A 27252-nucleotide genomic window follows, 5' to 3' on the forward strand; every position below is an offset into this window, starting at 1 on the left:
AGAGGCAGCGCATTCCTCCCGGCTCACTCATTATTTGTTGGAAGAGAGGGGCATAACCTACAGAAAGTCAGCACATAACAAAGGAGAGGAGATAAGGTTCGTATGCTCGAAACAAACGTGACCTGGAAGCGTTTCAATGGTTTTAAGTGACTGATGAGCCCATGTTTTGCTCTATGCTTTTTGAATTGAAAACAGAAATCTATGACATAGACACTAAATGTGATAGAAACAGTTCCTTTTCACCCTTTTACCAAGGAATAAGATCGCCTCACCACACCAACAACATTTGCCAGGCAGCTGTTTGACAGCAGCAAGCTCCACTCTCATCAGTTATTTAATGCAGTAAAGTGAAAAGTATACCAAAGTGAATGCTACTTTTAGGCTGAGGCATTGCTATTATTGTGTGACTCGCTCCTATAGTGGGTTTAGGCCAGGGTTTAAAAAAAAAGGTACTCTTCAGGAAACCAACCCATTTGGGTCAAATGTATGAGGGTGCCCTCTACTGGTATGAGTCTACTGTGTCTCTGTTGGACATGACCATAGAATTAGATCACTAATTCTATGGACATATCTAACAAAGGGATGACATGTTGCCTTGTCACACAATAGGCCACTTAATGGCAGCACCACAACAACCCAACTCCAAGAGTCCAATCAAACAAGAGGAACATCACAAATCACCTGAGGGGGGTTGCTTTTTCAATGTGTACTTCGCTATTGACAAAGGACTTTGACGTTTGCCTCCGAAATGAAGTTTGTCAGTATTGTTATCTGGATGGGTGTTTTTTTTATTTACAGATTTCTAGGCAGTTTGTGATACCCTGGTGCCCCACTTGATCCTGAAGCAATGGGCCAGCACCCCTCCTATCAACATAGACACACAGCCAGCTCTGAGAAATATCTACAAACACTGGACAATGACACAGGCCACCATCGGATAAAGATCTCACCATACCATCAGAGATGCTTATACACCCAGGTTTGGAGCCATGTTTGGAGAACCTCTTACCCGACTAACTGAGCTTGAGAGTGGGGAGAGTGCAGGATCGAGCAGACCTGTCTGGAGGAAGGTTGGAGAGGCCCATGGGAGTGCTGAAAGAAGGAAGGAGGCTGAAAGATGTGTATTTTGGGCCTCTCTGCTCATACATTTGGACAGATCTTCTGCGTGTTGGGTGGCATAGGCCTGACCAGCTTCAGATGGCTTCTACAGGTACAGAGGAAGTCTTTGAAAGGCTATAAGATAGCACAATACTTAGGTAGCAACCCACTGGGAACACACTGGTTGAATCAACATTGTTTCTACTTCATTTCAATTCAATTATGTTGAACCAACATTGAATTGACGTCTGAGCCCAGTGGAAAGGCAACAAGATGAATGAAAAACTGCACTTTGTATATAGTTTTGTTTCCAACCAAGACTTAAGCCATGCGTTTTTCTTCACTTCCTCAGATATCGGACGTGTCAGAGTTTGATGGACAGGAGAAGCAGAATAGAGTTGAGTGGGAAGTCAAACCAGCATCAACCTCCCATTGCTCCATAAAGAAGAGGGGCCCCACAAATAAGGGGAGTCACTCACCAACCTACTGATGATTGAAAACCCTTAGATATTGAGGGTCAGAATTTCAAGTCCTTTTATACTAGATAGTATTTTATCCAGATTACCAATATGGAGCATCATTCATTCTGATTTGACATTTTTTAATACGACTTTTGATAATAAAATATACTTTTTGTTTGCACTAAATTGTGTGCTAAATTTTAGGTTTTAAATTACTTCTAAAAAATCAGTTTGAGGCATTAAGGATTAGAATAGTATAACGAAAACCTTCAATAAAATAAAGGAAATTAATAAAATTATTGAACAGTCTATTTCCATGTATAATCCTCATTATATCTATCTATTTATTAATTTGTGTATTTCTTTTCTATTTCAGCATTTCTTTCCCAATTGATCAGTCTAGGATATTTATTTATTTTTGTGTTGCATCTTCTATTTATCTATCTCATTTCCACGTTTAATTATGTCTCGACTGATATGTATTTATTTCAAGTGACACTGGGTGTTCCATATCTCTGATGCTACTCATATCAGCAGATCTCTGGTCAGATACTTTGCAAATTGCGCCGACTACTGGATGATAAATCCGCCTGGTGGCCAACACACGGAGGAAACGGACGTGGAGCTTGAATACGAGGGCGGTGAAATAAAGGATGAGTGGACATAATGTGATCTTAATTACCGGTGCCCCCGCACATTGACTCTGTACCGGTTCCCCCCTGTATATAGCCTCGCTATTGTTATTTTACTGCTGCTCTTTTGTTATTATTATATATATATATTTTTTTTTAAACTTATCTATTTTTACTTATTTTTCTTAAAACTGCATTGTTGGTTAAGGGCTTGTAAGTAAGCATTTCACTGTTGTATTCGACACGTGACTAATAAGATATGATTTGAGACTGCAAATTGACAGCAAGAACATCATGATTTCAATCCTAGCTTACATTTGTAGACAATCCCGTGACTTCAAATGTTAAAATCACTTGGAGCTGATTTCCTGGTGGTTTTACAGTCTGTTATGTTCAACAATGAAAATTCCACACACATTTTTGAAATGTTATTTTGCTCAGAATACATGAGGGGGGCCAAAGAATGCCAGAAAACAGGGAAAGGGTTCCAATCATTTTTCCACATAATTTTTTTCTAATAGGGGATTTTAGAAATGCTCAAAAGGAGTGCTGTGTTTCGTGAAGGCTTACCCTGGCGTGACGTTTTGATTACCGTACAAATCTCCCTTGGACAAGGTGACTTATCAATATTTTCAGCTTTCTGTACTCTCAGACTCAAATGCCAATTTGCGTCAAAGTACACATCATGCAAAAGTACACATCCTTGCAAGCTCCTGCACGTCATTTCTAACTGACACCTTTGCAAACAGGTATTGTGTCAATCAATAACTTGCACAAGACAGTTCACAGAATTGTAAAATTTTTAAGAAATGTTGCCAATTTATTCTTTACTACATTAAAGCTAAAACTGCTTCTCTAATAGAAATCCCTGATCACACTTGTAGGCGATGTTGGCTAGCTAAACTCATGCATAGAATCACATCATCAGGTCTATACTGTTGTCTGGCAACGAACTGCGCATGTGCAGGTCGTCAAAAATCAAAGACACTCCTTCGATATAAAGTCGTTTTTGACAAAAATGGCAACGTGTCAGTTTTCTACTTTCACGAGGTTGGAGTAATAACATGTCCAACTACTACAGACGTTGGCTCAAATCTAGTTTGTGCCATTAGATTTCAATAAAATGAACAACTAAGGAAGAATGTTTCACTTCTCTCATTGACTTCACAATGTTGCACCGCTGGGTTTAGAAACTCCGTGATGAACATCATGGCAACAAAACGAGCCAGAGACCATCCATATTTAGACTTCCGGTTTTCTGGTTTTGCCTTCAAAATAACAGTCCATGGTAAAAAGCTATGTGTATGATAAGAAATCAATATTTTTTGCAGCTTTGCATAGTGCATAATGTAAAATTATAACTACATGGAGGAAAATATAAACTAAAGAGAATTACTACTTTATATAAGATAAAGAAAACTATAAGGTGGAGCACATTGAGAAATGGTTGGAGCTTAAGTAAATTAATATCAAGAACATAATAATAGCCTACTAGTCAATAAATCTACAATTACAATTTTAAAAATATCATTATTTTTATAGTATTATTCTAGGTTATTTACTGGTAATATCGTTGAAGAATGCAATTTTAAAATGTGATGTTTAAGAAAAGTAACAGTATTTTTTTTGTATTGTACAAACAAATTGCAATGTACAGAACAAACTATTGATTGGTCCAGTCTACTTACCAAGTAAAGTCCCTAGATTACAAATCAGATGAGTCTGAACAAACAGGTAGGTTATAGGAAGTGTTGCTGGACTTTTACTATGGTCAGCTTAAAATGGTGTGCCTGGACACTATATGGTACATATAAAGCACTGTAAAGGAAAAACGATTATTTGTGCCGATGTAAAAGTGAGGACGGGAGTACTCGGTAGGGACTTTAGAATCTATATATGGTGTTATTTCATGGGCCTCTGAATAATACGGAGTGTTAATGACCTTTTACTCCACCCATTCCATTGGCCACAATGTGAATCACTGTATATGGAATACATATTGGCCTATAGAGCAAAGAATATTCTTGGTGCCACAGGAAAGGTACTGTAGGAAATAATCAGTAGGGTCTGTTGAAAGTATATACAGTTGAAGTCGGAAGTTTACATACACATTAGCCACCTTAGTTTACATACACCTTAGTTTTTCACAATTCCTGACATTTAATCCTAGTAAAAATTCCCTTTCTTAGGTCAGATAGCATCACCACTTTATTTTAAGAATGTGAAATGTCTGAATAATAGTAGAGAGAATGATTTACTTCAGCTTTAATTTCTTTCATCACATACCCAGTGAGTCAGAAGTTTACATACACTCAATTAGTGTTTGGTAGCATTGCCTTTAAATTGTTTTACTTTAGTCAAATGTTTCAGGTAGCCTTCCACAAACTTCTCACAATAAGTTGGGGGAATTTTGGCCCATTCCTCCTGACAGAGCTGGTGTAACTGAGTCAGGTTTGTAGGTCTCCTTGCTTGCACACACATTTTCAGTTCTGCCCACAAATGTTCTATAGGATTGAAGTCAGGGCTTTATGATGGCCACTCCAATACCTTGACTTTGTTCTCCTTAAGCCATTTTGCCACAACTTTGGAAGTATATTTGGGGTCATTGTCCATTTGGAAGACCAATTTGCGACCAAGCTTTAACTACCTGACTGATGTCTTGAGATGTTGCTTCAATATATCCACATACTTTTCCAACCTCATGATGCCATCTATTTGTGAAGTACACCAGTCCCTCCTGCAGCAAAGCACCCCCACAACATAATGTTGCCACTCCCGTGCTTTACTGTTGGGATGGTGTTCTTCGACTTGCAAGCATCCCCCCTTTTCCTCCAAACACAACGATGGTCATTATGGCCAAACAGTTCTATTTTTGTTTCATCAGACCAGAGGACATTTCTCCAAGAAGTATCATCTTTGTCCCCATGTGCAGTTGTAAACCGTAGTCTGGCTTTTTTATGGCGGTTTTGGAGCAGTGGCTTCTTCCATGCTTAGCGGCCTTTCAGGTTATGTTGATATAGGACTTGTTTTACTGTGGATATAGATACTTTTGTACCTGTTTCCTTCAGCATCTTCACAAGGTCTTTTGCTGTTGTTCTGGGATTGATGGGATTGAGATTGCACTTTTCGCACCAAAGTACGTTCATCTCTAGGAGACAGAACGTGTCTCCTTCCTGAGCGGTATGATGGCTGCGTGGTCCCATTGTGTTAATACTTGGGTACTATTGTTTGTACAGATGAACATGATACCTTCAGGCGTTTGGAAATTGCTCCCAAGAATGAGCCAGACTTGTGGAGGTCTACAATATTTTTCTGAGGTCTTGGCTGTTTTATTTAGACTTTCCCATGATGTCAAGCAAAGAGCCACTGAGTTTGAAGGTAGGCCTTGAAATACATCCACAGGTACACCTCCAATCGACTCAAATGATGTCAATTAGCCTATCAGAATCTTCTAAAGCCATGACATCATTTTCTGGAATTTTCCAAGCTGTTTAAAGACACAGCCAACTGAGTGTATGTAAACTTCTGACCCACTGGAATTGTGATACAGTGAATTATGAATGAAATAATCTGTCTGTAAACAATTGTTGGAAAAATGACTTGTGTCATGCACAAAGTAGATGTCATAACAAACTTGCCAAAACTATAGTTTGTTAACAAGATATTTGTGGAGTGGTTGAAAAACGAGTTCTAATGACTCCAACCTAAGTGTATGTAAACTTCAGACTTCAACTGTATGGAGTCATTTCATGGGGCACTGAATAATACGGAGTATTGCTGGACTTTTCCTCCACCCATTCCATTGACCACAATGCAAATCACTGTATATGGAGTACATATTGGCTTACAGAGCAAAAACCTTTCTAGGTGCCGCAGTAAAAGTACTGTAGGGAATACTTAGCAGGCTCAGTAGAATCTATAGGGTGTCATTTCATGGGCTCTGAATAATACGGAGTGTTGCTGGACTTTTACTGTGGTCAAACAGCTTAAAGTGGTTTGCCTGGACACTGTACTGTACAAATATAGCCCTCTACAATGATTGATCAAACCAGGGTCCAGTCTACTCACTACAGTCCTTAAAGGAAGCTTTAGGAAGCTTTATGTTGACATTTGAACAGTGCGACATATATCAGCACCATGGACAGCTACATTTTTAGCATGTTATGTTGTCACTGTCAGCCATCTATGTGGCCCAAAAGCATATTAATGTGATTTCATATTTTAGTCATTGCTAGACCACACACTGGTAAGGAGAAAATGTTATTACCTGTCTCAGATAAACTTGGGTGGTAGATACCCAGTTGGGGTTCTACTAACCAAATATGTTCCGTTTTCAGGGGGCTGTGTCGAACAGCCTGCTGGTTATTGTTGTAATGCCTGCATGTTAAATTAATCCCAAAACAATAAATGAATTTACGTTTTTTGTGTTGAATATCAGTTGGGAAAACAAAACCCGTGAAATAAAACGCCATTCCATACACGACTTTAATGCACTCTTGCGCTAATGGTGGTGCCAAATACTGATTATTAGCAGGCGATTTGTTAAGAAGACAACTGCTTCAAAGACTGCAACAATGACGGGCTGTCACATCTGTATGACTGTGACACATGTATACATTCTATTGCTAGTGACAACAAGGTGAGATTGAACAAAATAGTACAAACAGAGAATGTAAATGAGGCTCAGGTTCAAAACCTATTGCCTGTGGAGAGTTTAAATGAGGCGAATGTCAACTGCTCAGAGAAGACCCTCAGACTGCCAACTAAATATGCAAAGTGTACAGACTTTTGAGGGTAATGAACTTGCTTCTGATTTTCATCCAAGAGCCAAGAGTTCATATAAGGACGTGTTAGTGGTGCAGCTCAATCAAATCTCAGACACCCAAGATATTGGGAATGAATAGTACCACTCAGAGACAGAGGATGGGTTGCACCAACATGGTTTACAGTGTCTTGCGAAAGTGTTCACCCCCTTGGCATTTTACTTATTTTGTTGCCTTTACAACCTGGAATTAAAATAGATTTTTGGGGGGTTTGTATCATTTTATTTACACAACATGAAGATGCAAAATATTTTTTTATTGTGAAACAAACAAGAAATAAGACAAAAAAACTGAACTTGTGCGTGCATAACTATGCTAAGGGTCATTGTTCTGCAGGAAGGTGAACCTCTGTCCCAGTCTCAAATCTCTGGAAGACTGAAACAGGTTTCCCTCAAGACTTTCCCTGTATTTAGCACCATCCATCATTCCTTCAAATCTGACCAGTTTCCCAGTCCCTGCCGATGAAAAACATGATGTTCTGGGGGTGATGAGAGGTTTTGTGTTTATGCCAGACATAGTATTTTCCTTGATTCCCCAAGAGCTCAATTTTAGTCTCATCTGACCAGAGTACCTTCTTCCATATGTTTGGGGAGTCTCCCACATGCCTTTTGGCAAACACCAAACGTGTTTGCTTATTTTTTTCTATAATCAGGAAGTGCATCCTGATCTCTCCTTTAACCTCTCACTATGCAATGCACTAGAGTGTAAGGTCCTGTAGCTTACACGGAACCCAAACCGGCTGCACGCGTGCGCCATCGTGCGCTATAGTGTGTACATTTATTTTCTCCAATTACATTAATTTGGGGACAGGTCGAAAGGTATTAAACATGTATGGCAATTTAGATAGTTATCTTGCACTTGCTAGCTAAATTATTTAGCTAGCTTGCTGTTGCTAGCTAATTTGTCCTGGGATATAAACATTGAGTTGTTATTTTACCTGAAATGCACGCGGTCCTCTACTCCGACAATTAATCCACACATAAAAATGCCAACCGAATCGTTTCTAGTCATCTCTCCTCCTTCCAGGCCTTTTCATCTTTGAACTTATATGGTGATCGCATCCTCACTTTCATAGTATTACCACGACGACCGGCAAAACAGTTCATCTTTCAATCACCCACGTGGGTATAACCAATGAGGGAATCTGCTTCTAAAAACCAATGACGAGATGGGAGAGGCAGGACTTGCAGCACGACCTGCGCCAGAAATAGAAAGGAGTTTTATTTTAGCCCTTGGCATCGCAGACGCTCGTTGGCGCGCCGAGCAGTGTGGGTGCAATAATTGAATAACTTGGATTTCTACATTTATTTTGCGACACTCGCGCACGTGACGTGTCCAGTCTGGTCAGCATGTTAGACCTGTGTAGTTTGACGGCCCTCCATTATTACATGGCCTACACCTGATCTTTATCTTTCTTTTATCTTTTATGCCCTTAATCAGGTATATAAAGCCCATTTCAGTGTTGTTTGCACCTTGGTTATCAATCAATGCGTTACACTTTTCTTGTATTCTCATCACCATTCTTAAATTGTGGGGTCCTGTGTTCTGAACCCTTTCACTATTGTGGCCTCTTGCATGTGCCTCTTATCCAAACTCCCTTACTGCTCAGCCTTCCTGACCTTGGGTAAACCACTTGTATTATTCTGTGGTGCCCTGGCCACTTAATCTTGTTGACAGGATTTCTTGCCCGCTATAATCACCATCTCTTGATGGCAAGGCCCTGTGACCTGGACCTTATCTGCGTATTGGCCTTCTGACCTTCCGTCTCCTTTACTTTGGGGTTACCTGCTAACGGGTGAATCTCATGGTAGGGGTTAGAAGAGCCCTTCAACTAGGCTACAGTCCTCAACTGTTGAGGTGCTCGATAGTAGATAAAGGGAAGTGTGTGTATAACGTTGGCCCGTGTAAATATTGTGAATAGTTCGGTGAACAATGAAACATAAGAGGGAACAAGGTCCCGATGTGAGCGAAGTCATGCAGGATGCACTTCCTATTTATGGAAAAATACAAATGAAAGAAAAAAAGGTGCCACCAGTGGGTTGGGAAGCAATGGCTTTTTTTCTGGCCACTCTTCTGTAAACCCAGCTCTGTGTAGTGTACGGCTTAAAGTGGTCCTATGGACAGATACTCCAATCTCCGCTGTGGAGCTTTGCAGCTCCTTCAGGGATATCTTTGGTCTCTTTGTTGCCTCTCTGATTAATGCACTCCTTGCCTGGTGGGGGGCCCTCTCTTGGCAGGTTTGTTGTGGTGCCATATTCTTTCCATTTTTGAAATAATGGATTTAATGGTGCTCCGTGGGACGTTCAAAGTTTTTAATATTTTTTTAAACCCAACCCTGATCTGTACTTCTCCACAACTTTGTCCCTGACCTGTTTGGAGATCTCCTTGGTCTTCATGGTGCCGCTTGCTTGGTGGTGCGCCTTGCTTAGTGGTGTTGCAGACTCTGGGGCCTTTCAGAACAGGCGTATATATACTGAGATCATGTGACAGATCATGTGACACTTAGGTTTCACACAGGTGGACTTTATTTAACTAATTATGCGACTTCTGAAGGTAATTGGTTGCACCAGATTTTATTTAGTGGCTTCATAGCAAAGGGATGAATACATATGCATATGCTTTTCCGTTTTTAAATTTTAAATTGTGAAATAAGTTTTAAAATAAAATTTTGTGTATGCCCATTACATGAAATCCAAATCCAAATCTATTTAAATTACAGGTTGCAATGCAACAAAATAGGAAAAACACTAAGGGGGATGAATATTTTTGCAAGGCACTGTAAATGTTTATCAACACCGGCCAGTGTAGTGCAGTGTTAACTTTTTGTTGAATGAACACTAGAAATGTAACACTTTTTTCAGTGTACTTTTTACTCTGTGTAGAGTGGGACCATATGTACTCACTGACAGTGTTACATTTAACACTTAACATGTTGATTTAACAATTTCAAATGTACTGTGTATAATGCACGTTATAACTAACATTAATGCTACTTCACTACAATCTTACCGTTATCAGGCCCATTACAGCCTGTTGCATAAAATCATCATTCATACCAAGGTTGGGCATATCATGAACTCCAATTCAATTGTTATACAAAATGGACATAAATAGGAACTCTCCACTGTAGATATGCTGCCATTTTATCAGTTAAACCACCTCAAGTGGCAGTTTAGAATTAATCTCCAATCTAAGTTTATATACTGTATATTTTTTGATTAATTGAGCAACAGGCTTAAAATAAATCTAGGTTTAAAGTGAAAACTAAATTTAGATTAGAGGAAGGATTTACTTTAACTAGGATTAATTTAAAACTAGGTTTAACATTTGGTGCAACAAGATGAATAGATAAACCTTGATTTAACCCAGTTTAAGAGTTAATCCATGTTGGTGCAACCCACCCAGAATGTTGTGGTAGAGGTTTATCAGATGAGGAAATATTAAGCTCTATGACAAAATGTAATTAGATGAGCAGCATGTCACGTGAGAGGTTGACGTCGAAATAAGCGAGGATACACTGAAATGTTTTGTCATATGGAGGGTTCAGGCATACCACTCCAGATAATGGTGTGTTTACATTGACTCGTGATGAATGGGAGAGGGTCCATTCGGAGGGAAATGGTAGGCATTTCAAAACGTTCTCATGGGTAGGCCTATTTGCAGGAAAGATTAAAGAGTAGAATCCTTACTGTGTAGTACATTTTTGACATCATACATATAAATCTATATATATTAGCTCTATAGAGGGAGACATTTGCATTGTAATTTCATAATACTGCTGCATTTAAGGTGCACACCTCCGCTGTTTGGCCACTCAGGTAGATACACCAGTGTTGAGAAACATATTATCTGAACAACGCACAAATAACATTTGGGCTTCTGGTGAAATCCGGTCACTACAATTACTGAAATAAAAAATAAAAAATGAAACATCGGCACAAATAATAGTTTTTCCTGTACAGCGCTATATTTGTACCGTATAGCGTTCAGGCAACCCATTTTACAATGTTTGACCACAGTAAATGTCCAGCAACACTGCATATTATTCAGTTACCCATGAAATGATACCACATATAGATGCTACAGACCCTACTGAGTATTCTCTATATGACTTTTATTGCGACGTCTAGAAATAGTTTTTGCTCTGGTGTTCTGTTCTACCTGATAATTAATTGCACTCATCTGTTGTTACCAGGTCTAAATCGTTCCCTGATTAGAGGGGGGACAATGAAAACAAGCAGTGGAACTGGCTTCGAGGTCCAGAGTTGAGTTTGAGGGCAGAGTGATTCTTATTGTGGGCAATGGAATGGCTGGAGCAAAGACCAGCAACATTCTATATTATCTAGCGCCCCATGAAAAGACACCGTATATAGCCTACCTTCTACAGACCCTACAGAGTATTCCCTACAATATTTTTTTCCTCTGGCACATTGAATAGTTTGTTTTATACTCCAATAATATTTAATGTACTCTACATTGGGGTTATTTATTTGACATTGGAACATGTTTTAAAACACGCATGTATTACAAATGTAATTTAAATATGAACCAATATGAATATTTTTCATGTTTAGACAATTATTTTTTATATATTATGAAGAAATACAGGTTATTGACACTTTTCTACTATTACGTGGGGGACTTTTATTATGAACATTTCTGATCGTCACGTCTTCCCTGTGGGTGGGTGTTGTAGAATTTGGATTTACCTGTAGCCGCAGGTAATAACCTACACGGGAAGACGAAGGAGCAGAACACTGTGGAATTGACCAAAATGAGTTTAGTCTTCAGTGGTTAGGGTTGGTAGTTAGCTATTTGTCTTGAAATCGGTTGACTTTGTTGTGAAGAAAACACAGTTGGAGAGTTGAGAAACCGATACACACAAACTCGATCCGAAGAAAGAACGTTTTCCGTACGGACTTCCGTAATTTTATCGGCGTCAAGAGTTAACAAAAGTAACCCAAGCGATTTATGCGGTAAGTTGACTAATGAAATGTTCACCATACGAAGAAGCGTATCCTAATTTCGAACAAGCTCAACTCAAGCCTGACAGAGTGATCTTAGAGATGACATGTTAGTTGTGTTTTGAAAAGTCATATTTAGAACTTCCCAATTTCTTTACCCTACAAAGGTAGCCTACCCGATCAAAATAGACCGAATGCACGCACGGAAAATGTATCCATAACAAAGTCGTTGTGATAGTTCCGCACGCCAAATTTAGATTTAGATTGACTTGAAATATATCAGAATTTGACTTTTTCCTATGGCATTCTCTCCAGTTGAATTATTGTTAAAGCATGTAGCCTACAAGTAGCCTATCTCAAAATGCAGTATTAGTTCAATGTTTGGCGTCAATAGTCTACTTGTTGCAACAGGAAATGATTAATGTGACTGTGACTGGCAAAGAGCTGATTAGTAAGCATAATAATTACTGTGTTTAGATATGACTATTATAAAGTGCCCATATTCCATTGTTCCTATCACATTGAAAGGTCCCGGGAGCTTTGAGCCATGCCTGGCCACAGCACAGGGGCTCCTCAGAAGTCCCGCCATGACAAACAGCACAGGGGACACCGCACCAGGGCTGACGGCTACAAGCAGGGCCACACCATCTCTAGAGACCGCACCGCCAGCCAAGAGTCCTACAAGGACGCCCATGCCGACCACAACACACGGGAACAGTACAATGGCGACCACACCCGTCACTCTGAAGGGCAGCAAGGCCGCAGAGGAGCCCCCTCGACACGACACGTCAACGGGCGGGGGTCAGAGACACTGGGTTTCATCCCTGGCTCAGCAGACTCCCCCCAGAGCACAAATGCATGTGGCTCGTGTGCCTCTATGGGCTGGAGTGGCTGCAAGGCGCTCCTTTGCTGTGTCCTCACCTGTGGCTTCTGTGGCAGCCGGGATCTCTGTCTGCCTGCCAACAACGAGAGCTCCACGGAACACCCCAGCAAGGCCGACCCTGAGCAGCCCCACCCCCCCAACGGCATGTCCGTGTCCAAGCCCACCTGCGGCATCCCTCTGGAGTCCAGCATCAAGCCTTCCAAGCAGCCCTCCAAGCTGCCTCCCAGTGACAGCTTCCGCTACAAGGACGTCCGAATCGGGGGCCAGACGGTGGTCTATCCCACATCATCGTCGGGCCCCAAGCGGACGCGTACGGGTGGCAAGGGCGACAGCCAGCGTCCCGTCAGCAACACCAGCACCATCTACTCCCGGGAGGACCTGGATCTGGACGACCTGAGCGACAGCGGCACGGACATTGACTCGCTCATCACTAAGAAACTTCTAGAGCTCTACGCGCTGCACCAGATAGACCAACTGGCCAAGTGCACGTCTGACTCGTCGTTCTCAAGGAAGACCAATGAGATCAGCGAGCTGATCTGCAGCATTGCTCAGGACTACAACCTGGAGCAGCAGGAGGCAGAGTGCAGGCTGGTGCACGGCGTCATCCGCATCAGCACGCGCAAAGGCAAGAGGAACAAAAACTCCAACTCCCAGGAGCCAGTGCACCAGCAGCCGCGAGCATACGGGGGGAACGACCGAGGGACCCTCCTTCCTGACAGTGGCAATGAAACAATGACGTACACCTTTAACAGCAGTGAGAGTAAGAGAGGGTTACTACATTTATGTATCCATTCAAAATAACTAGTGCATTTCAGGTATTGAGGGTCTTGAGAGAATAAGGGTGACAAAGTTTTGTCTTTCAATTTAAGTCAGAAAATCCAACAATGAATTCTATTCCACATTACTTTCCCATTTAACCTCCCAGTTTTCCCCTATTCTTACTTCATGTTTATGTTGCATACCGAAACCATAGATCACTCTGCTGAAATGCTTTTGGTGCGCTAGTGTTTGTTGTCTCACCTCTTCGGTATCATTGAGTCTCCATTTTCTATTCATTCATATACATCTATGTTTGAGTAACTCTGTTGTGTTTTTACCACAGTGGAGCCTGAGGTGAAAGTGTCAGAGCTGACACAGTCGGACGAACTAGCCAGGAAGATGAGGTACTACAGTGGAAGAAGTAAGTACTTCTGGGCTTGAATTCACTGTCTCACAGTATGAGTGCTGATATAAGATCAGTTTAGTATTTTATATAATACTGAATTAGATTATATGGACATGGCGTACCTGATCCTAGATCAGCACTCGTCTGAGATGCTTTTTGAAAACGTGCCCAAGTCTAGGCCAAACCTGCCACTACAGTAACATTGTTTGCCACTTATTTTAGTGTTTAGACTACTACTGTATCAAGACCCTGTAGTTCCCCATACCATAGCTGTTGTACTGTATAAGATGCAGTGCATTTTCTCCACATTTTGTTACCTTACAGCCTTATTCTAAAATTGATTAAATGCAATGTTTTCCTCATCAATCTACACACAATACGACATAATGACGAAGCAAAAACATGTTTTTAGACATTTTTGCAAATGTATTAAAACAAAAAAACATACCTTATTTACGCAAGTATTCAGACCGTTTGCTATTTGACTCAAAATTGAGCTCGGGTGCATCCTGTCTCCATTGATCATCCCTGAGATGTTTCTTCAACTTGATTGGAGTCCACCTGTGGACATGATTTGGAAAGGCTCACACCTCTATATAAGGTCACACAGTTGAAATGTGCATGTCAGAGCATAAACCAAGCCATGAGGTGGAAGGAATTGTCTGTAGAGCTCAGAGAAAGGATTGTGTCGATGCACAGATCTGGGGAAGGGTACCAAAAATATTTCTGCAGCATTGAAGGTCCCCAAGAACACAGTGGCCTCCATCATTCCTAAATGGAAGAAGTTTGGAATCACCAAGACTCTTCCTAGATCTTGCCGCTCAGCCAAACTGAGCAATCAGGGGAGAAGGGCCTTGCTCAGGAAGGTGTCCAAGAACCTGATGGTCACTCTGAGAGCTCCACAGTTCCTCTGTGGAGATAGGAGAACCTTCCAGAAGGACAATCATCTCTGCAGCACTCCACCTATCAGGCCTTTATGGTAGAGTGGCCAGACAGAAGCTACTCCTCAGTAAAAGGCACATGAGAAACGAGATTCTCTGGTCTGATGAATCCAAGATTGAACTCTGGCCTGAATGCCAAGAGTCACATCTGGAAGAAACCTGGCACCATCCCTACGGTGAAGCATGGTGGTCCCAGCATCATGCTGTGGGGATGTTTTTCAGCTGCGGGACTGGGAGACTATTCAGGCTTGAGGGAAAGATGAATGGAGCGAAGTTCAGAGAGATCCTTGATGAAAACTTGCTCCAGAGCGCTTAGGACCTCAGACTTAGGCAACGGTTCACCTTCCAACAGGACAACAACCCTAAGCACACAGCCAAGACATTACAGGAGTGGCTTTGAGACAAGTCTCTGAATGTCCTTGAGTGGCCCAGCCAGAGCCCAGACTTCAACCCGATCGAACAACTCTGGAGAGACCTGAAAATAGCTGTGCAGTGACGCTCCCCGTCCAACCTGACAAAGCTTGAGAGGATCTGCGGAGAAGAATGGGATTTATTCTCCAAATACAGGTGTGCCAATCTTTCAGCGTCATACCCTAGAAGACTCGAGGCTGTAATCGCTGCCAATGGTGCTTCAACAAAGTACTGAGTAAAGGGTCTGAATACTTATGTGATTTTATTTTTTATAAATTAGCAAACATTTCAAAAAACTGTTGTGTGTGTAGATTGAAGGGGGGGGGGGGCAATCGGATCGATTTTAGAATACGGCTGCAACGTAACAAATGTGGAAAGTTAAGGGGTCTGAATATTTTCTGAATGCACTGTATATCTTGAATCTGAGCCAGCATCTATTTATAGTTTGGTGGGTTCTGTAGCATCTGTGCCATTTTATTTCTACACTGGAAATACTCTCCCATATCTGATCCGATACATGTTTTCAGAACAATAACACATTGTTTCCTTGTTGTGGCTCATGGAATGGCTCTTTACATGTCCTGGGCAGTCTTCATTTAGGCACCAAACAGCAGAAAAGTGACTGGAACAGGGAAGGACTAGCTAGACTTGTCCAATTAGAAACGCTCATTTTCCGTCGCAAAACGCTTTTATCTGCGTGGCCTAATGAACACAATCCTTGGTTCCATGCGGCAGCAGAGGTAGTAGGCCTAACCTCTGGCCTAACTGACTGTTCCAGTAAGTCATGGTAGCTGAGGGGCTCTGTTCAACGCAGCTGTAGTGCCCAGTGCAGCTGTAGGCGTTTTCTAACCTTCTCTCTGATCACCAGTGGCACACTGTGCTTTGATGCGACTCCTGGAGAAGGAAAGCCTTCGCATTCCTCCTTTTTCCGTGTGCTGTTTTCTCCTGGCTATTATACCACCTCTCCCTCTCTGCCACCCTATACACCCCTTGCATCCCATCTCAGTTTCCCTATATGCTCTTGGTAGGTGGTAGTGGCGGTGCATATCGCCCCCCCCTCCGGCAGCGTATCAGGTGACCGTAAATACCTGCCACATAATGGTCGAAGGTTTATGGAATTTGGGGAGTAACCCTGATTACAGCTTTTTGTTGTTGTACGATGGTGAGAACGGAAGGTGGTGGGGGGAGGGAGGGGGGGGGGGTCTTGTTACAGTGCCGTTTGAATGGAGGAACATTGCGGTGTTTTCACACCATATGCATCTGTGGGAGTGTGCCAGGATATCAGCTGTCAGAATGTCATTTCTCTGTCTTTATTTGATGGACAGTTTACCGGGCACAAATTTAAGCCTAGTCCTGTAAATAAAAAGACTCAATGGAGAATCTGTAACTTTTACATCCAGGATGAAGCTTAACCAGTGTTCAGGAAACCTGTTCCATAAGGTATTGTGTGGTTCGGTAACCATTTTAAAGTGGTAACTTCAAATATTTCTATACCTTTTTTTTTTAATAGTCTCTGTCCATTTTCAAATACTGACTGGTGAATGTCTCTCTCTCTTCTGGCCCTCTTAGCTGACTCCTCCAGCTCAGCTACAGCCTACTCTCCCTACCAGCATGACACAGAGACGGACTCGTCAGGGGTCCCACTGCTGCACATTTTCTGAACGTCATGACAAGGCCAGCGTCCAGGGCACGACATTCTCAAGGGCCTCAATCGAACTGGGGCCGGCTGTTGTGTGATAGTGGGACATGTTGCTCCTCCAACACCGTCATTTTGCCTCCCTGGAACTAATAGGACATCCTAGAATGACAGCGAGGCTCTTAAGTGTGGGACTATTGAAGCCATCTCTTCTCTCTGGTGTGGAATCAGCATGTCCTTCCAAACCATGGAACCGTCTGTGAGGGAGGCCTGCTTGGAAGGGCGAGATGGTGGCACCAGTCTACAGGTGCCCAATTGGCACATATCTGAACATTGGAAAAAAACCAAGGGGATTTTAATTTTTTTTTTACGGGAAGATAACTATGGACTCTTGTTGTGTATTTGCATGCTATATTGTACGTTTTTTTTATACCAGTTATGTTGTTGCCCTGCCACTCCTAGCAGACACCAAAATCACTCCATGCATTTTTAACTCCGTTCTCAGTCAAGTGACTGAACCCTAATGCATAAACGTCCCTGTTTTAGTGTGTGTGACAGTGTGTTAGGGCAAATTGACACCCTACCATTTGGACCCAGGAGCAGGTTTAGCTTCATACTTTACTTTCAGTGTCAAAGGAGTTACTTTGTACTAAACCTTTTTCCAAGTGTACGTGGCTTTTTTGGTTTGTCTAAACATCTCTTTTGAAATTGGAATAGGGGCATTTTTGAAACTTTTTTTAATTTTATTTTTTGTCAATGTATAGGTACATTTTTATACAAATAAAAAAAGCTATGAATACCCTTGCCTTTATGCCAACTTGCTACTGTTTTAATTCAACTCTGTTGATCTAAAATATATGATAATATAGTTAAATCTAATAGAGTATGGGATTCGGTATGCACATTGCATGCACAGATCAAGTTAAAGATGCAATTCAATCTCCATTGACACCAACGCTTGAGTTAAACACAGATCTCAAGGATGGATTCAGTCCGTTGGGTCTTCAATTACTTTGTGCTGCTTTTATGTTTACACGTGTTATTGAGGAACACTAGGGATGGTGTGTTTGTTGGGTTCATCTCTAATTTGTCAGTTGATCATATGTTAATGGTCAGCTATGCAGCAAGAAGGTTAAAGATCTAATGTAGTCTACTACATTTAAAAAAAAAAGCCTGTGCTGGTAATTTATTGTCAAGCTTTCAATCTTTCCTTCCCATGTAATGTGCTAACGGGCATCGCTGTTTATTCCTTCAACACCAACTACTCCTAAACTCTAGTTTTGCCTGCTCTCCCTGTCACAGCAACATGTTTGTGCAATGTTGTTGGGCTACTTTATCAGCCCCTCTCTCTTTCTCCCCGTCTCTCTCATGACTGTTGTCAGCCCCCACCCCGGGTCAGTGTGTCGTCAGTCTATTTCCGCCCTCAGCGAAAAAAAGGAGGAACTCGTTTGACTGGTCTTGACAAAAGAAAGGATATCAAATCCTGCCGTCTGTCCTGAGTAGTTCATTGCAGAGGGGAGCACTACGAAAACCTGCTTTTGAGAATTTCTCTGTGTCCCGAAGCCTCTGAGATTCATTTCTGTTTTCCCTGGCTCTCTGCCCCCCTCTCTGCATTCCAGTTCTACCTGTGAGGCATCGTGAAATAATGGTTTCACAATTAACACCTCACACCCGGTCACATGACATTATTACGTACCTTCTCTAAACCGAATGGCACAGAGAATGTCTCTTCTCTTGGATGTTGACATATTTCAATAGACTTACGTGGTAACATGTTTCACAAAGTGTACACAGAGCCTATGTTTGCAGTGGATAACAGATTTGATTTGTCATGGAGTTTTATCTCGATTCATGTGCGCATGATTGTTTGGAAAAATTGAATTGTGTTTAAAAACATGAACCTAATGCAGGTGACAGCCGAACCCTTCTTGCCCTGGTGTCAGTTTAAATGACCACCACAGGAGGGAGCAGCGTACCACAAATAACTGAAAATTGTTGCCCTGCTCCAGCTGAAAGAGGAAATGCACCTGCTGATCCGGCCTTGTTTTTGGCTTAGCTCCTGAAGAGGTGGTGGCGGGCCATGACTCAAGCCAAACGCGAGTTGGTACGGGTGTTTCTCGGGTCTGTCCTTGCTACACCGAGACACACCTACCTGTCAGAACCTTGCCCGTAGCCGTTCTCACCACGCAATCGCAAACAAACCTCCTGCAGGTTGAGTTTAATAAATACAGCCATATGTATGGTGAGGTGCCGGAGGAATCTTTGGATAGGTCAGTAGCTTACAGGGTAATATGAGAAGAATGCAATTGCTGAATTTAGGTGGATATTCTAAACTAAGTGTTTTGATAACTTTCAACTGTGTTAAAACAGGCCCATGTAGAATAACACCGCTTTACCTAATACCGTAGAAGCAGTGTTCTGCTAATATAAGTGTGCATCTTTTGTTGTCATTCCCAGCCAATACAGGTACTGTGCCTATTGACAATTTTGTCAGGTGGTAATGGGGCTACCTTGACAAGCCTGTCGGAGTGGTCATGCCTTCCTGTGTGGTATTCCGTATACAACAGGAGTTACCTGATCCTGGTGCAGAACGCACAGGGTTTCTCCCTTCCCATAATTGACTGATACCATTACATTCCATAATATATTTAAAAAAAAAGACAATACAATTCAAAGTTGTGTCTAGTAAAATGTTTATGCCAGGTCTCGCCCGTACAATGCATGTCAGTCAAATCCTCTTGGAAGTCTCCATGTGCTGGCTCCGTACACGTTTCTGTGAACACACACACACACACAGTCACTTCTATTACCAATGCGTTGTGAAATGAACTGTTTTGAATTGTGTATAACAGCCTTCATTTTGATGGGACCCCAGAAAGTGTAGCTGCTGCTTTGGCATCCATAATAAATATAAATACAAAATGACACTTAGGTCATATCTTGGCAACGCAGTGCAAAGCAATATTAAGGTGTTCCTAATGTTTGGTACTGTATACTCAGTGTATATATGATTATCATTATTTGTATTATTGTGTTGTTCACTTCTCTTTTTGACCTGCGTAGTTGCAATTACATCTGCCACCCTGTGCATGTGACTAATAAACACATCTAATCTATAAAAACATTGTTTATAAAGAGGTGAAGTCTTTATCAGAGGTCCTGGGTTCGAGCTTCGGTTTGAGCCAAATCAGGAGGAAGTGGTACTCGCTAAGCAGGAAGCATGACGTCCTTTCTTTTGACGCTAAACCCACCACTGGTGTGCGTGGCCAACGAGCTCTACTTTCAGGTAAAACAACAAATGGTAATGCCTGGAGTTTGCTAAACGACAATTGGAACCTGTGCTATGCTCAGATTACATGACAATAGAGCTCCGTAGTCACGCACACCAGTTGTGGATTTGGCATTGAAAGAAAGATGCATATGCAGAAGATAACCCCATATCTACTGTAAAATATGGTGGTGGATCTTCACTGTTTTTTTTGGCTATTTTGCTTCCACTGGTCCTGGGTCTCTTTTTAAGGCCAACGGCATCACAAACTTGACTTAGTACCAGGAAATTTCTGCTTCAACCAAGCTGGTTGCCTCTTCCAGGAGACTGGAACTTGGCAGCAAGTGGATCTTCAAGCAAGAAAATAACGCCAAGCACACGTCAAAATCCACAAAGAAATGGTTAATTGACCACAAAATCAACATTTGGCAATGGCCATCTCAGTGTCCGGACTTGAACCCCATTGAAAACCCGTGTTTAGAATTGAAGAGGGCAGTCCATAAGCGCGGGCGAGGATATCAAGGATCTGGAAAGATTCTGTATGGGGGAATGGGCTATTTCAAGCTTTCTGTTTTTCAGAAATCTGAATTTGAGCTCCACAAGTGGGATTGCATGGAAATACCACTGACCCAGTGAAGCTAAGGTCTTTTCTGAGTCTAAGGTGATTTTACGTCTGGGGCTCAGGAAGCTACATGAACTTAACATTGTATAAAAAATCATACATTGATGTCAATGAAAGAGTTGATTTTGTCCCATAGGATTTGGGCCTCAGTGTGTAAAATTACACTGAACAAAAATAAAAAGGCAACATTTAAAGTGTTGGTCCCATGTTTCATGAGCTGAAATAGATGATCTCATATGTTCCATACTGACAAAAAGCTTATTTATCTCAAAATTTGTGCAGAAATTTGGTTACATCCCTGTTAGGGAGCATTTGTCCTTTGCCGAGATAATCCATCCACCTGACAGGTGTGGCATGTCAAGAAGCTGATTAAACAGCATTACACAGGTGCACCTTGTGCTGGGGATAATAAAAAGCCACCCTAAAACGTGCAGTTTTGCCAGACAACACTATGTCACAGGTGTCTCAAGTTTGGAGGGATTGTGCAATTGGCATGCTGACTGCAGGAATGTCCACCATAGCTGTTGCCACAGAAACAAATGCTAATTTATCTACCATTTGATAGAATTTAGCAGTAAGTCCAACTGGATTCACAACCGCAGACCACATGTAACCACGCCAGCCCAGGACCTCCACATCCCGCTTCTTCACTTGTGGGATGATCTGAGACCAGCCACCCGGACACCTGATACAACTGTGGGTTTGGACAACTGAAGAATTTCTGCACAAACACTCAGAAACCGTCTCAGGGAAGCTCATCTGCATGCTCGTCGTCCTCACCATGGTCTTGACATGACTGCAGTTTGGCGTCGTAACCGACTTCAGTGGGCAAATGCTCACCTTCGATGGCAGCTGGCACACTAGAGAAATGTGCTCTTCACGGATGAATCCCGGTTTGAACTTTACCGGGCAGATGGCAGATAGTGTGTATGATATTGTGTGGGCGAGCAGTTTGCTGGTGTCAACGTTGTGAACAGAGTGCCCCATGGTGGCGGTGGGGTTATGGTACGGGAAGGCATAAGCTACGGACATCGAACACAATTGCATTTTATTCGATGGCAATTTGAATGTACAGCGATACCGTTACGGGATCCTGAGGCCCATTGTTGTGCCATTCATCTGCCACCATCACCTCATGTTTCAGCATACAATATTAAGCAACCTCACACAGCCATTGAAGAGGAGAGGGACAACATTCCACAGGCCACAATCAACAGCCTGATCAACTCCACATGAAGGAGATGTCGCGCTGCATGAGGCATCTGGTCACACCAGATACGGACTGGTTTTCAAATCAACACCCCTACCTTTTTTTAAGGTATCTGTGACCAACAGATGTATATCTATATTCCCAGTCATGTGAAATCCATACATTAGGGCCTAATGAATTTATTTCAATTGACTAATTTCCTTATATGAACTGTGACTCAGTCAAATCTTTGAAATTGTTGCATGTATATTTTTGTTCAGTTTATATTGTAGTACCTCATAACCTCAATATTGCTCAGGTTTTAATAGTCAAAAGTTACCTTGAGCCCATACTATTTGTTTAATAGATCCCTCTATTGTATCAGGAGAAATCTGCAGGCCTAAATCCAAAACAAATGAGTGATGGTGCCAATCTTTCCCATTCATTTGGAAATGTGGCCTCCGAACGCATTCAAGCAGGATCCACACAATGGATGGCATGAACATCAGACTTAAATAAGTAAGGTTTGAAATATGTCACTGCCCACCAGCCAAGTGTTACATCTGCTCCTGCCACGCCCTCTACTTCTCGTCCTGTCTCCCTGACCTGCCGCCACTCCCCCAGTGCTCTCTCCCTCTCTCTCTCTCTCTCTGTGTGTATGTGATTGTGTGAGTGGAGACAGGTGTGCTGGAGGCAGAGCAGATCCCCACCAGCTGCAAACAGTTCCATAATCAAGGACTCTACGAATACTCAACCCTGCCACTTCCACGCTGCCGGTTTGTAGGCTCTGTTCAGTCAGTCTGTGTTTGTTCCTGCATAGAGCATGTTATCCTGTTGTGCCTGTCTCTCCCTAGCCGGACTCTGCTTTTCCCTCTGCTACAGTTCTGTCCGCTCTGACTCTGGTCCCTGTCCCTCGTCTCGTCAGTCCTGCTTCATTGCCCTGGACCCCTGGATCCCCCCCCCCCCCCCCTGCTTTCAATAAACACCCTAGTTATCTTATCCTTGTCTCCTTGCCCGAGATTGCACTTGGGTTCACCTGCTCCGCCCTGCGTAACACCAAGAGCTGTCAAAATTACAGCTGTGGTAAGTCCATGTAGCACAATGCGTTTATGTGGTTTGTGTTTAGCCAGTTGAGTTCGCATTGGGTCAAAGCAAAAGAGTAATCTCACGTGCCAACCTTTAATTACATGACATCAGGGGGCTGTATTTAGAGACTTGTGGTGCAACTACACTCACAGAGCACAGAAAGATCATGGCCCGGGGATACATTTCACATACTGTGCTTCTGATGGAGCTACCGCTCTTCTTTGGACTGATCCTACATGGGACTGTGGGTATTGTGGAACACCCAATATCGCTCCAGTGTGGGAGGTAAGGTCAGTCTGCCATGTGCCACTTTTCATCCTAAAACTGATTGTTCCTCAACTAAGTGGCTGTTCCACAGAGCTGGATCTCAGGGTGTTATTGAAGTGGACTCCTACGGGAAGCTCAATGTTGCAAATACAGAGAGAGAGACTGAGTAGGGCCTGGCTGTGCTCTGGTTGTTCATAATATCAAAGCTGAGGATGCTGGATGCTACACCGGTCAACATTACCCTACGGAATATGGCCCAAAATATGGGGAGGGTCTGGTTTATCTGTCGTTTCGATCGCTTCATCGACACCAGCGCCGATCTCCAGGCTCTCCCGACCTTCCTTGACTTCACCCCAACATTCTCAGACCAAAGTCGCCTCTCTGTGATGTCAATCAGTTGCATAGGGCTCTGTGTGGCACTGCCCTTAAAGGTTGTCATAGTCGGTGTTCACACCAAAATGAGGGACCTCCTAAAAGCAGAGGTTTCTTCAGGCACGGAGGCTACAGAGCACCAAGTCTTGGGCTGATGTCCTGCTCCTCCTCCTCACTCTGTTCTCTCTTAAAGATGCCATGTTTCCACTGTCAATGTATTGATTGTGATTGTGTTAAGTCCTTTACTGATTGTAATTACTTTTACTGTTCGCTACATTAAATGATGTTCGGAAGATTTGAACATGCATGTATTATAAATATTCTGGAGACGTATCCCCAGGCTCCAAAAGCTTTTGTGAATTGCTCTGTAAAAATGTCTGTACTAATTTGTGAAGGGAAAGTAATAAAACCATGTAGAATGTATCTTTTGAGATCTGATAGATCTGTCTTTATTGCAGCATAAATAAATACTCTGTACTGTGTATTCAAAGAGCAGTAAGAGACTTATTTTTCAGTAACACTGTACTTAAACACACAAAAAAAGTCTGAATAGAAAATATTTGTTGTTGTTGCCAATAGTTGTTCACGTGTCCAGTCTACGGAAACTAAATGACAACCTAATGTTAAGATGGTGTGACGCTCTACATACTGTATGTAGAGATTTGTATTCTTTATTTAGATGTTTAGAACACTGTGACATTTCGTTCAAGCCCGACCTTGGCTCCTTTAGACTGAAAATGTTATTCCTCGTATCTTATTGGTATGATAAGGGGAGCTTAGTGACTGCTATCGACTGTTGAGACAGCCTCAACGGAACTGCATAGTGACTGTCTCTCGTTGCTGCGGTGAGCCACTCGAGAGGAGAGAGGCAGCAAGGTGACGGTACAGGGTAACCCAGCTGGTAAACCACCTTCCAAAGTGCCCTCTGTACGGGTGAGGTAATACAGATAAAGCTTACTGTTCAAACACATTACGAATCAACAGGAACTGGAGCAGGAAGTTGTAAACTTGAGGAGCACTCTCACACTACTGTGATAGCCTTGTCTATGTATGAAAACATCACTGATGAGCCACTCATTCCCAAATCCCAACACAGATTCACTCTAACCCAATGGTTAGGGGGGAGAATGTGGGCTTTTAAATTCTACACATATTTTTCCAGTGCTTAAGAAGAGATATGTTTAAATTGAGCTTGAAGAGGTCCTTGAATGGCAATGCCTGCTGTAATATAGACCTCTTGAACAGGGACGTTTAATCTACTTTGGCTTGGCTAATTCTGTTCCTATTCCTATCTCGCAAACCATATTCCAAATTGTAAAGACATAACACAGTAATTGTATAAAAATATATTTAGAATATTCTGGGGGCAGTCCCAGAAATGATTTACATTACTCATGCAAACATTACACAAAACAAACAATGTATCTAAACAGTATTCTGCACAATATCCATGGTTTTAAGGAATGTGTATTGTAGACTGGAGTGTGTCCTGTCTGATCTAACCAGTAAAATGTCTGTTATAACTACCCGCCATTGTGACCTCAATTTTCTACCAAAAATGTTGCTAATATACAGTAAATGTTGCTCATTCATAGTTGGATGTAAACAATAGCAAACTGTTGTCATATTTTTGAGAAAAAAAAATATTTTCCTATTTGGTCAGACATGAAAACCTATCAGCGATAGTGTTACTGTGAATAAAGAATACAAGTGTATTTTGTTTCCCCTTATGACGAGCACTTATTTGCCAAACTCTTCACCACATGACCAGGCACTCCAACTCAGTCCTGGGGGGCTCAATATCCCTCACGGCGGGAAACTATATCAGGTCTCTGTACATCAGCTCTACAGTAAGCTACCTACTGAAGAGCATATCGACCAGGAAGTCCAGTAGATCTGCTTGGCCAATGACAGGACGGAAGAAGAGCTCGGTGATGAGGTTGGGTGTGATGGTCTTGAGCATGGAGGCCGCGAGCAGGATGCCAGCGAAGCGGCCTCGGTCCGCGGGGTGGAGCGGTTGGACCACCTCCCTCAGAGCATGCTGGGCCTCCTGCTGTAAGTCCTCCACGAATAGAGCTGCCGTCAGGTCTTTCACATCTGTTGAGGAGGACAGAAATGTATCATGAGTGGACAAGCTATGTTTTATGCACCGTTGTACTTTTCAGTTGTATACGACATTGCAATAGACCTTTTGTAAACCTACTGATCAGCTGGATTCGCTGAAGTTATTTGATGTTTGAATTCTGTATCTACCGAACATGCATTTCCATTGACTGGTTGAAATATTGAAGCTTTAAGGCAAACCTCACCTGGGTTAAATATCATGGTGCCCTTGAGGTATGCGTACTCCTTTGGACTTAAATCCAGACGCCAGAACTTTTTGAGGCATGCCTTGAGTTTGTTCACACCGGCCAAGGTGGGCTGCTCTCTTTCCATCTCTGAGCTCTCTTGAGAATTCAAGAGGATTCTTTTCAGCATGCTATCGGCAGGGGTGTCGACGACGTCAAAGTTCATGCCTTCCTGGGCCAGACCCAAAATATAGAGTGGCCCCCAGCAACTTTGGAGGAGCGACAGTTGATCGTTCAGTGGGAGTTGGTTGAAAGCAGGTAAGTTCCTCATAAAGTGAATTGTTTTCACCAGCACTCCCGACGCCTCTTGGCAAATGTCTGCTGGACTTTTCAAGCACACTGTCCGTCGCATCTCACAGTTGCATCTACGAGGCATAAAGTTGTAGTTCGTGTTGTTGTGGCTTGACTTGTAATTTTCTCGATTGAGGATGTTGTAAAGGATAGCATTTGACTGCCTATCATTGGAATCTGTACATTGACATACATTATCCATTTTTGATGAGATACAGAACAAACTCTCAAAAACAAAATGCAAAGCTGAAATACATTCAAATGCTCTTGTCCTACCAAGACAGGCTCTTGTTGAGGTGGTGTGTGATTGTGCAGATGCCTTGCACCATGCTTCTATTTATAAGGCCATCCCACTGAGCTAAACTTGTGCACCTTGACCTGTCAATACTCCCTCGGTAAAAAACAAAGTGCCCCTAAAGAACAGACAACTCGACTGACGGCGTCCCCTAAAGAGCAGATAAGGTTTTCTCAATGGAAACCAAAGGAAAGAGCATATGCATATTGGGCGGGGTGAGCCTAATCTGTGTGACATTACCACAGGCTGTACCAAGCTACCAAGGACTGTGGGAGTACTCAAGCACACTGTATATAGCTCCGTTCATTGCAAGCTCACACCTAAGTTGAACACGGGCCAACGTAAACAGGGAAGGGAGCACTGACCTATCAGTTAAGTCCTTGATCGATGTACCCAACCAGAACTTTTTATTTTTTTACTAAGTTTAGTCCAAACTTACAAGGGCTAAATATTCCTAAACCAATAGGCCTGCATAACCGAATGGATTTCTAGGATAGAAA

General features: G+C 42.4%; 2 protein-coding genes across 3 annotated transcripts; one reads left to right on the top strand and one right to left on the bottom strand.

Annotated features, from left to right (window-relative positions):
* Nucleotides 1-11678: 11678 nt before the first annotated feature.
* On the top strand, nt 11679-17815 carry LOC109910355 (keratinocyte differentiation factor 1-like). Of its 2 annotated transcripts, XM_020509543.2 has the most exons (5): nt 11679-11990; nt 12507-13621; nt 13964-14041; nt 16779-16818; nt 16948-17815. In XM_020509543.2, the coding sequence occupies exons 2-4, from the start codon at nt 12526-12528 to the stop codon at nt 16781-16783; spliced, it is 1179 nt and encodes a 392-aa protein (XP_020365132.1). In that variant the 5' UTR covers nt 11679-11990; nt 12507-12525; the 3' UTR covers nt 16784-16818; nt 16948-17815. The 2 variants fall into 2 exon arrangements, with proteins under 2 accessions (XP_020365132.1, XP_020365123.1); XM_020509534.2 differs by lacking the exon at nt 16779-16818 and having other exon boundaries at nt 11682-11990.
* A 6424-nt stretch (nt 17816-24239) lies between these two features.
* On the bottom strand, nt 24240-26782 carry LOC109864325 (nuclear receptor subfamily 0 group B member 2-like). The gene is made up of 2 exons (XM_020452045.2): nt 26128-26782; nt 24240-25915 (listed from the first exon to the last, which is right to left on the bottom strand). The coding sequence occupies exons 1-2, from the start codon at nt 26657-26659 to the stop codon at nt 25674-25676; spliced, it is 774 nt and encodes a 257-aa protein (XP_020307634.1). The 5' UTR covers nt 26660-26782; the 3' UTR covers nt 24240-25673.
* Nucleotides 26783-27252: the final 470 nt, after the last annotated feature.

Source organism: Oncorhynchus kisutch, linkage group LG2, assembly GCF_002021735.2.
Source record: "Oncorhynchus kisutch isolate 150728-3 linkage group LG2, Okis_V2, whole genome shotgun sequence".
NCBI lineage: Eukaryota > Metazoa > Chordata > Actinopteri > Salmoniformes > Salmonidae > Oncorhynchus > Oncorhynchus kisutch.